This window comes from Acipenser ruthenus, chromosome 16, assembly GCF_902713425.1.
Source record: "Acipenser ruthenus chromosome 16, fAciRut3.2 maternal haplotype, whole genome shotgun sequence".
Taxonomy (NCBI): Eukaryota; Metazoa; Chordata; class Actinopteri; order Acipenseriformes; family Acipenseridae; genus Acipenser; species Acipenser ruthenus.
Window position 1 is genome coordinate 23,995,504 of NC_081204.1, and position 12,186 is coordinate 24,007,689.

Genomic DNA, 12,186 nt, shown 5'->3' on the forward strand with positions numbered 1-12,186 from the left:
TAAAAATACAGTGGGACCTATTTACAGAGGCTGAGAGAAGGACTTGAAGTGTCTGGAAAGTTTCCAGTGCGACTGAGCTTAATAAGGGAGCTAGCATTCATAAACAAGAGGACCTCTGAGCCTGCCAGGGACGGAGGGAGAGACAGGCTACAGATTACCCACCGCTGTGAATGCCAGCATGACAGGTGAGCTCACTTCGTCTTGTATTACCTGATGATACAGTGGTGGCTGTGAATGTGACTGAAGGAAGAACGGGTGTTAAATACCTCATTTAAGGATACAGCTCATTAATATGTGTAATAGTTTGAATTTAATTAGTACTCTAATTATACGTTTCTTTCTTACGATTTTAAGATGAAGAATTGAGCACCACCGTTTTTTGTGAATTTTACTAAGAAGGTTAGAAAATAGATATGGCACAATAGAAAAGAAGATTAATAACTACTTTCAGTCAAGTAATAATATTTAGGTAATAGCTCAGCTTCAGTTTAAATATCGATTTACATGGAATAGAATACATGTATCAATTGCCGATACTTTGTCCTTTCTATAGGAAATATTAATAGTCTTAAATCAGTAAACAAATAATATGAACATGCATGCAGGATAACTGCAAGTAAATATTAGAATACAAATCTCTGTGAATTCTGATTTAATAAAGCATTATGAAATCGTAATTCATTATTTCATCAATCTGTTTTCAAACTGCATTTATTTTCATTCAAATTCACGGCACACAAACTTAACACCCATTTCATTTGTTCTTATTTATTCCAGTACTTTTACTTAATTTCTTAAAGTGATCACTTAAAGCTGGGACTTTTCAATTAGATTCTACCTATCTGTCTATCTATCTGTCTATCTATCTATCTATACAATAAACAGTAAAAAAATAGAGCAGTTTCCTTAGTGAGAATAATATAAGAGTCTTAGAAATGTTATAAATAAATGTGTATGTATTGTACTGGTTGAGTATCTAGTAAGTATGTTTGCCAAAAAAAGAAAAGCTGTCTACCATTAGAATAATTTCCTGTGAGTAAACTGTGTTTACCAAATCATATGGTATGTATTTACTTGCTGTCTAAGTTTGGCCTTGTTGTATGTTTATGTTTAAAGCAAGACATTCCATTGCTGTAAGATTCAGCAAACCCTGCAGTTTAATGAATCTTCCAGTTACTCGTGCCATTTCATGATCATAAAATGATTCAGTCTAATTAAAGGATGCTGTGGTCTACACATATGCTTAGCTTACGTTTATGAGTTCTCCCTGGCTTTGTTACAGTCCAGTCATTTTAAGCAGTTTTTAAGGATCAGGTGAAAAACTCAGTGCCTAAGATAGGGGACTTGAGTGTGATTCCCTGGCAGGGCTCACATCGAAACCTAGGAGTCTGAAAACGTGTCCAAAGGGAGGTGCAAACGCAACTTTGAGAGCCGTCAGAGGTTGAGAAGGAGTTTTGTGCAATTGTATTGGTGGCTGATATTCCAAAGCTCAAGGTACACTTCAGTTTGGCACTCCATTCATAAGCCCCTAAAAATCCCTTCAGTTTAATTACACTGCGGGATATTGTAGAGGCACCTATACCTTCATCTGTAAGTCACACAGTTTGCATTATATCTGAAGAACTGTTTGTCCAGTTGTAATAAAACTTACCATTCATACACCACTCTCCATGTGAAAAGGTGCCTCCTATCCCCCTGCCCTACCACTTGTTGCCTCTGGGCCTAGTTTTTGTGCTGTTTTAAATAGGGGGTTACTTTTAAAACAATCTCCTGGCATTTATTTATTTATTTATTTATTTATTTATTAATTATTCCACACAGCCTTCAGATATTATTGACAGTATTTAAGCGATTTGGTGTTGTCCCAGGACTGAGTCAGAGGTAACGCTCCTCAGAACTTGCATGCTGCAGAATGGAAGAATTCTGAAACAAATGAAAGTTCCTGTCAGAGGGACAGGGTTTTATTACAGTCAGTTGGGAAGCTGAACGAATGTGTGTTTGAACCTTGTGCTGGGTGGAACACAAACCACCCTCTCAAAGTAAGTGTAGCACAGCTAGTGACAGCATTTCCTCACGAAGCATAGTGAACATTTTTTTTTCCTTTTTCAATAACATTTCTTTTAGTGGACTGCCTGATATTTATGTTACCAAATTCTGACATAAACAGCTTTATCCACTGACATTTTCTGCTAAGCAGTGTGTTTCTGCACGCACTGTATCAAGTTAAAGCTATGAGTGATACAGCTGTCTTCCTTGACCACATATATAAGAGAAGCTGGGAGGCAGCTCCTCAGGTCTTAGCAGGTTTAGGGATTATACAGTAGCAGGTCCCGTTTACTGAGATAGCTGTGCTTGGGTGATTTTGTTGGATTTTGTTTTGCGCTCGATTTTCCTAAAAGTAGTAATAACCCTTAGGTTTGATTGCAATACTTTGCACTGGCATACAAGCAAGTGTGAACATATTAAGCAAATACTGAAGCAGGTTAATGGTTATTTACACAAAGTTAAACATATTTTCATAATATACAGACTTATTACTGTCTTATTACATTTTGTGTTTCAATTCAAACACAAAAAGTCTCGTTTTCAATCAATCGACAACACCCACAGTACAGAAATGTTCATTAATGATCAACAAAATGAGATTAAAAAAAAAAAAAAAAACTGCACTCTGAACCTCGTGTTCTGTAATATTAGCACGGTTTATAAATTACTTGACCTTCGGTCTTGTAATTTATGATGTCACAGAAACCCTAGATGGAATTATTTTCCTGTAACTCACTGAAGCCTATCTATTCTGTATAACTGAAGATATTTATACAGGGCGTTCATTAAACTGAACTGTTAATCGTCTTGGCAGGAAAATAAGCAATGAAAATGTTGAAAGGTTTGGATGCGTTGCTTCCTGTCACATGTTGTGAATGGAGACCCAATTACTGTACCACATCCATTGCTCCTAAGCTTCCTATTGATGCCACATGTTTGTATTTTATTACATCTCTAAACTTCTAAATCGGCTATTCTCCAGGGCGCTGCTTATCTAGCATGCTGTGGCAACAACCTGTTAATGAAAAAGGAGTTAATCACAAAGAGAATGTATTTGTATCGCCTCAGTGCTGCAGGGTTTCCTGCGGTTGCCTGGCAACCCAGAGCAAGGGTCTAGAAGCTGTATTTTCGATTTTGAGAAACAAACTGAAAAAAAGTTGAGTTTTGTAGAAAAGAACCTCTTTCAGAACAGCAAGGGATATTAAAAACCACCTGAACAATCGGCTTGTTGCCAGACATTTTAACAGATGTTTGGCTTGCCAAGCGTTGGTGTAATTTACAAGGAGTTAGTACAGAAAAATATGGTGGCATTATCATGTTTCTATTCTTTAGCTTTGGGTTTGTTAGAATTTACTATGTACACGAATTGTGCACTGCAAGAAAGAAAAATGAACTACAAAGAAAAGCTAAATAAAGTGGTAAGATACTAATAATTTTGAGTTCTAGTCAAGCCATGCTGTATCACAATAGCTAGATGCTTCCCTGCTGGTTATAATTTGATCAGCTGCCTTGTTTAACATTGTGTCCCTTGTGCAGTATTACATTCCCCCCTAACCGCAGAGGAATCATTGAGGAATGGTCACGCATCGCACACTTCTAGAATAATATTATGGTTATTTATCACCCTTAAAAAAAAAAAAAAAACAAAGTTTGAAAAATACATTTTGGTTCTCGCTCCACCTTTACCTTAATATTCTTTCCTTTTTGCCCTGCAGATGTGTGTGGATTATGGTAATAGGTGTATACTTTCTCCCTAAAGCAAATAGATGCAATAGATAAAGCACCACACTACTGGAGCAGTGAGTTCTCAGTGCAATCCTACATCAGGTGGCCAGACTTTCCTCTCACCTTACATTAAAGTTTCCATTACCTCAGCTTTCTGCAGCTAATTCAATTGTACAAATGTGGAGCACATGGCCTAGTCTCCATTTATTACATTTTGTAATGTTTTGAATCTAAAGGGAGATATTATCTGTTACAAAGAATAATGGTTTACAGAAAATATTTTACACTGACTGGCCCAGGACTAATGTGGTCATGTGATGTATTGAATTGAATTTGAATTGCCTGCTGTGTGAGTTATGTGCATCTATTCAGCAACAATCATGGGAAGGCAGAGGTTCAGTTATGAAACCCCTATATATATATATATATATATATATATATATATATATATATATATATATATATATATATATATATATATATATATGCTCAGAGAGCCAGCTGCCCACAAAGTCGTAGACCAAAGTATTGGCACCCTATGCTTATCATACCATACTTAAAGGTAACCGATTTCTAGTAATTTCTAGTAATTTAACAAATAATCTTTATGTAAAAAAAAACAGAAAACTGTCTTCTCGGCTGCAATTCATCTACAGTGAGTTTATGTTTTGTTTATAGGTGTATTGGTATAGAAATGTACAAATGTACTCTGATCCAACACAAGTCTGTAGTAACATGTTCATGTTGCATGAACTCTGACATTTCAGTTCTGCCTATAAACAGCTAGATGTACTCTTCTTTGCCTTGCTGTTAATAAACATGTTTTAAAGAAACTCTCTTTCATTTAACAACGTCTCTGGCTAGTCAGCGCCCGTCTCGCTCCATCGTGCTAGGTTTTGGTTTCGTTCAGAAGCCAGGTGACATAACGAGACCCACCTCTTATGAAAGAGGCCTAAGGGTTTCAGTGCAAATTCATTTCTGTTGCGCGTGCTTTTTGTTTTTAATGTAATGTAACGCCTAAACATCAAAAAAGGTCCTTGTGATTTGACAATTGATTACATGAGTGCTTTTCCATTTCACTATTAATTCAGTGGTAGCTTTGGGCTCCCTGGATGATTGTGGTAGTGCCTACAATCACCACTAAGGGGAAATAGAGAGCTGTAGCATTTACAAATGTACATCTGTATTCCTCTGTTGGACAACCCCTTGCATTCTTCATACATTTACACAGCATCCCCAAGTGGGATAATGATTTACTAAGGAAATAATGATATATTCTGATACAGGGAAAGTTTGTAAGAACATTGTAGGGGTGGATGCGGACTGTATATTCTGTATATTATGTGAGATTTGCTGGAATTATCTATTTTAATGATCTAAACGGCAGTGGATCTAAATACTGCCATCCTTTAACTAATATTACTCCTGCTGGCACTTTCCCATCCAGTGATTTGTGAACCCTATTGCATTAAAAAACAGTGAAATGAGGACTGTAGAAAATCAGGTTTATACATGTTAGGGTGTCAATACTGTAGATCATGAAAATAGACCCATATGTCCTGTAAGCACTGTGGCACCCACTGCCTCTCCATTTTCTTTTCATCCTAGAGAATTGTTTTTATGGGTAGGTTTATGCAGGTGTATGCTCCACGTTTCCAGCAGCACAGTCTTGTATTGTACTTGTTGTATAACCCTGGTTCTGGTGACAGGTAACAGGCAGGTAGAGAAGGGTGGTTGCCCAGTCATTTGGTGAATCATACGAGGTACATGAATCGGATCACGTGTGTACTCAACAAGGGTCTAGTCCTGAGATTTTACTTTACTGTTGTAATGTTAAAACGCCACGTTTGCAGCAGGTGGATCCACTCATTTATGATCCAGTCATTATTACAAGCACACGTTTGTGGTCTGTAATCACAGTCGCAGGCAATTACAAAACAGACCCCTGAACAGCCTCAAATGGGATACCTCTAAATCATATTTTAGAGACCAGTCTGTGCCTAAAGGGATGAGATAACAGGTCTGTCTGGTTAGAGGGTATATTTTCACAAATTGGGTAGTGGGAGGGTTTGATTTGAACTTCACATTCAGGCCTCGTGATCTGAGTGTCTGCAATGAAGCTCGACTGGCTTAAACATTGCATTTGCGTTGCCCACTGTTTTAACAGTACAGCGATAATTGCACAATTTAGGAATGTTGTTTTTTCATTGCATGAGTTAGTCCTCAGATTCCATCTCTTTTGTTAATTTGGTATAAATGGCTTAGTTTAGTTTTCTATATACAGGTAAATGTCCTACAAAAACATAGAATATAGGGAGTGGGTGTAACATGATATACAACAAGCATGAGAGGGTCAAGTATCAAATAACTTTTTCATATTCTGTGGTCCTGAGTGATAATTTCATACCAGAATTTGTCTTGCATTCAGTTAAATCCAACGACAGCATGACCGGATGAATTGCACTGCTCCAAATGGTATCTGCTAAGCAGACACAGCCGATCTCTGAATTTAGTTTAATTTCAAGCAAATATGAAGTATCCTAACCAGATGAGGATACCATTTCTGTGCAATGTGGCTGAGCTCATATCTTTATCACTCTCAGGAGACGACAGCTGGCTAGGCAAACCAGCACAGGCTAGAAAAGCACATTCCTCAATTTGATACCCTTTTAATCTTATCAGACCCTCACTGACTCACAGACACTTTGGCAGTCAAGCACACACAGCTGGAAAAAAGTTTTCTCCTGTGCTATGCAGCCTTTTCTCCATTACTAGTCATATTTAGTGCTCCAGATAATGTCTTGTTTCCATAATAAACCCATCCTTTTTGGAAAATGTGATCCATTCTATAGCCATTTACTTCAATTAAATAAACACAAAGCATTGACAAACATTTTGCAACATCTGTCACAACATTTTCAGTAGAAAGTAAGTGCCAGCTTGGGCGAACAACTCTGATTTGACATGGACAGCTGGGTAATCTGTGAGCGCAGTCTGCTTTAGAATGGTCCATAGAGACATGTTTCTTGGGACTGCTACTCATGAAACATCCACTGGAAATGCATGTATTTCGCATGTAGGTTTGTAAATGCATCTTTTATATATTACAAAATACTGTCAAGGATGCCAAACGCATTTGAGGGGCAGCTCATTTTTTGAAAAGAGCATTTCTAAGTGGTGGTCCAACCCCTGCAATAACTGCTGTAAAAAATCTGCTTCTATTAGAATTACCTGTTGAGGTATACGATAGAACATTGATATTATTGTTGTAATGTTGCACTAATAATACATGGACTGTGTTTTACAGTGCTTCTATTAAACTTCCTGTGGCAGGGAAGGAATTGGAGCTCACAGGTGTATATTGGTAAGCTGAGAGCGCTCTCTGAAAAGCTACATGAAAAGAGTTTGATGATAGGCTTGATTGAATGTTAAATAGATCATTGATTTTAGTATAAATAGGAACTGGTGACGAAGGGAAATAATTCACCGGCAGGATTAGTAGGCTTGTAGGAGCCGAGCTGACATAAAACTTCCCTGTACACTGCTAAAGAAAACAAAGTGGTAATTTGCTATTTTTGACACTTTGGAAAGTCTGTCCTATATAAAACTATACTGTGCTTTGGCCACCTCTGCTGGTACCCTAGCGACGGCTCACTGAAATAGAGTCTTAACTAGAGTCAGGAGGCTTGGTGGTCCAGTGGTTAGAGAAGGAGGCTTGTTACCAGGAGGTTCCCAGGTCAAACCCTGCTCAGCCACTGACAGCCCTGAGCAGGGGGGGTGTATCGCAGTACTGTACCTCCCTTTCCCTTTTTGTTTGAGAGAGATTTGAGAAAATATAGTCCCTTCCCATTGTGCAACCATTATACTGTATGTGATTCAAGAAAGCGATTGTATATGTTGTATATCAGTTCAACAATGCCTTAATCCATATTGCTTGTTGAATTTAATCTTTCATAAAATAATCCCGAAAACAGAAGCACTGGCTCTCTTGTTATCGGTATGGAGTCTTTGTGTAGCCACTCCACGCTGTTTGGCCAGCAGTTAAGCTCATGTATAGGTGCCCATGGGGCTAATTACTGTGACATTGAGTCTGTACTTCAGCCTGTGCAGAGGCACATGGGATCCCTGGCTCACTGGTGCTTTCATTCATTATTTACAGCTCTGCCTTTCTGCTTGGATGTGATTTATTTTCCAACATGTATTTCATCATGAATTTTAAATGGAGCATCACCATTTGAAACAGGAAATCGATAAACTGCATTCATGTAGACACTGCTGTTACCACTGAACCTGGATCTCAATGTATTAGCTTGTGCACTCTGTATAAATACGTACGTTGGTTTGTGATTTTCATAAAGATGATTTAGTGGCTTTCTAGAACACTAGAGGCTGTGAGGTCCAGTGGTTAAAGAAAATGGCTTGTAACCAGGAGGTCCCCGGTTCAAATCCCACCTCAGCCACTGACTCACTGTGTGACCCTGAGCAAGTCACTTAACCTCCTTGTGCTCCGTCTTTTGGGTGAGACGTAGTTGTAAGTGACTCTGCAGCTGATGCATAGTTCACACACCCTAGTCTCTGTAAGTCGCCTTGGATAAAGGTATCTGTTAAATAAACAAATAATAATAATAACTGATAACAAAGTACATTTATTAAAGCTGTGCTCCTGTCAACGCTCAGACAAATCTACTGAAAAAGCAGAATTAGGCAATCTGCCACACAGCAGGTCTTAAACAGTTGTACTTTTGTAAGGGTTCAATGTACTTTTTTTTCATAGAGAAACTAAATCAGCAGTGTGGTAGCTTCACTCAGATCCTGGCTGTTTGGGATCAGAAATCCCAGAAGACTCTCCAGAATGCCCATACGCCTGCAACCTTCTCCCCCCTTCATTCAAAATGTTATCTGGGTGCTTGTTATCCTTCAGGCATGTTATAGAAATCCCAGTATGTATGTCACACTTACATTTTATGTACACTCTGCAGATATATTTTAAAAACAAATATATGGGTGGTATTGCTGAAGGAGTCAATAAGCAGTAGTTTTAGAACAGTATGGTAGTGCATTTTTTGCTGTTCCGTTATTGAGTTATAACAGAATGGTTGGCCACTGAAAACAATAGAGCAGTCTCTGCCTGTTGTATAATGAATGGATAATAGCACTGCTGTGGTGTGTTATGAGGTAATAACGTGTCTCCTGTCAATAAAGCCCAATAATAATTAAGTATTTAACACATTCATTCTGTCGCCTTACAATATTTCCTCCTCAAGTTTTAAATTACCAGCGGTGGATGACATCACCTTGTGACTATTTCCAACAGCCTGAATAATAACTGAATACTAAAAAATTCAGGCACCTTGTAATGTTTTGTGATCTGTTTTGTTTTTATCTACCTTGTAAACAAAACAGATCACAAAACATTGTAAACATGTAAACGAATAAAAGACCTGGTAACTTTATATTTGGTACTTTTGTTTAAGTTTCAGTATTTAAGTTTACTTTAGGTCGGAAAATGCACTGGCAAAAAAAAAGTTTTAGTTATTTAAAATATTTAGTAGCCTACAAGTGTTCATGCTGACTATGCTGTTTGTTCAGTAACTTGTTCACAGAGTGTTCATAAAGTTCATTCAAAGCCTCCAGGCTTTGTTAGAGAAGAGAGCATGGTGCCTGTGTTGTTATGACGATATGCTGAAATACAGTTTCCGAAAGTAATCAGTCTGCATACAGTTATTTGATTTCTACAACTTGTCTCCTACAGACAAGTTTATATTGCTGTTGTCGTTGCTGTATTGCTGCTGACAGCAAACACTATTCACTTTTTATTTTCTTTTTTAAATGTTATTTTCTATACTAAATTGAATTAGATAGATTGAACGTATAGGGCAGCAAGGAAGCACACAGTCTACACTGAAAGAAAACATTCAGAGGGCTTGTACTGGAACAGAATTTTTTTTCATCAAGCAGAAAAGGTAAATGAGATAAATGAATACTGTATATGCACTTTTTTCCTATGGATTGATTAGGCACAGAGATTAAACATAGTTTGAAAGACAACATTTGAAGTCCTTTACCAGAGATTGAGGACCTCATATTGACCTATTAGGTTAAAGGAAATCTCTGATCCATTTTCTAATATCTTTTTAGTTGCTTTCAGGAAATTCCATCACACTTAACAGCAGTATTACCCTGACAGAACAGAACAGACTTTTCTCTCTTTCGAATCTATCCCACTGGGAGCCCTTGTGTCTAGCTGTCAGAAAATCTGGATTGAATTTGGGATAATAACAGGCAGGAGCTACTGATCGTATCCCGCCTCCTGAGATCAAGTTAGTAGCAAGCCTTCCCTCCTTCACTAGGCATTAATTCCAGTTGATTTGTGAGTGCTGCCCAGCTTGACCACTAGTCCACTCCTGTGATTTGTCCTGTCCAGTCCACCCTACTTGGTCCTGTGGACTTCAGACTGCCAAAGGTACGTTAAGCCACTTGGTTGTAAAGTGCGATTAAGCTATGTAGATATACTGATCTGAATGTAGTCCCGTGCTTAATGTTTGAGAAGGGATGTGTTTTTTGATTAATTGAATATGCAATAAATTTGAAATGGTCATAATAGTTGTATTATTGTAACATTCAGTCTATTGTATTATTGTTAAAGTCAGACATGGCTTCATTCTAAGATTATATGGTGTACTGGGGTATGTATGTATGTATGTATGTATGTATGTATGTATGTATGTATGTATGTATGTGTGGGTGTATATATGTTATATATGTACATGTTTCTTTCCTATCTTTCTACTAAAGAATTTGCTGTTCAGCAGAAAGGCTTTGTCAGATACATTAACAGGTAACCATTATTATTATTATTATTATTATTATTATTATTATTATTATTATTACATTAAATGATAGAGTGGAAGGAAAGATGCAATGAATAAAGCAGCTAAGACTCTTATCTCAAATCATGTATATGTGCTTGTAATTTCTTAGGGGGATCCTTTTTATTTTTTATTCTACAGTGCAGACTGAACCCCACTGCAGTTCCTTACAGTGTGTTTTCTTGTGTACCCGTTACCCCTTTCCTGGGGTGGACGAGCCTTTCAGACTGAAGAATAACACATTGGGTTAACCTAAACTATTTGCTGACTCCCCTATGTGTTTGGTTCTTGTATTAACAGCTGCATTACAATGAACAAACACAAGATGGTGCTGTTTGTTTTGGTAGTGTTAAAATCCGGGGGGTTAAGTTTGAGCCTTCCAGTTGTAATGAATTGGCATCTCAGACCATTGAATTGGATGGGTAGGCAAGACTGGACGTGAACCGCAAGACTGGACGTGAACATTTTACTATGCAGCTAAAGAGCAAGAACTTGTAGTTGAGTTAATGATAGTTACCCCTCCTCCGCCAATAGGAGGAGATCCATTACATTTTCTCAATCTAAGCTCGCCCTTGAGAGTAAGTACAAGTGTCCTCCTGGACTCAGAGAGCTCCTTGTTCTATAAACAGAATACTCCATCTGCGTTCATAGAGTCCTGTGGTTATTTCACTCATTAGCACAGCTTTAAAAAAAAACAAACAAAAAAAAACACTCCACCCCTTTCTGTTATTCTGCTATCCGCATTCGTGAAATAACTACAGTGAAATAGGTATATATAAATCAGTATTTTTGGGCCACATTTAGAAAATTGTTAATATATATATATATATATATATATATATATATATATATATATATATATATATATATATATATATATATATATATATAATATTGTAAAAACCTTGGAATTTTTCAGTAAAATTTATAAAAACTGGAAATACAGAATTGAAAGATATTGATATTGAGAATATCAGTATCTGGGGTATATTAATATCTGTCCGTCTGTATGTCATGTGTATACAGTGGCTGTAGGTCATGGCTATCTGCAGGTAATACTCATTTCTCTGACATTAATATTTTCAGTGTTCAGTGCATATTCATTTTTAGTGAATAAGATTTTAATATTTACTTCCTGTAGTTCTGATCTCAGGCTTCAGTTCCATGTGTAGCATTAATGAACTATAGAGACATTTGATGTGTGTTTGTAATAACAGATCATGGATAGTTCAGACAGGAAACTGTCTAGGTGTGTCACATTTTAGCAGAAAACAGGAGCTGATTTAAACTATCATTTCTAGAAATAACAACATTATCTTACTGATTATCTCAAACATTAGGAAGTGCTGAATTGGGTGGGTTAGTTCTAAAGTGGAACTCCCTTATACAGTAAGTGATCAGTTTTAAAACACAAATATTCAAAATTCTTATGTAAATGTCATTGGGTGATTTAATAAAAAATAACAATTCTGTATGATTGCCAGTGTTTACCTTCGTTTTGTTATATGAATCAAGAGTGCCCTTTTTTACTCAGCACATCTCACAA

General features: G+C 37.2%; 1 protein-coding gene across 3 annotated transcripts in view; it reads left to right on the top strand.

Annotated features, from left to right (window-relative positions):
- Window positions 1-12,186, top strand: part of LOC117412413 (NHS-like protein 2) — a 95,366-nt gene that overhangs the window by 38,060 nt on the left and 45,120 nt on the right. The window contains exon 1 of one of the 3 annotated variants that reach the window (XM_058989119.1): window positions 164-185. The exons of the other annotated variants lie outside the window; for them this stretch is intronic. Within the exon in view, the coding sequence (XP_058845102.1) occupies window positions 179-185 (7 nt within the window). The 5' untranslated portion in view covers window positions 164-178. Of the gene's footprint in view, window positions 1-163; window positions 186-12,186 lie in introns of those variants that run through there. 3 annotated transcript variants of the gene reach the window in all.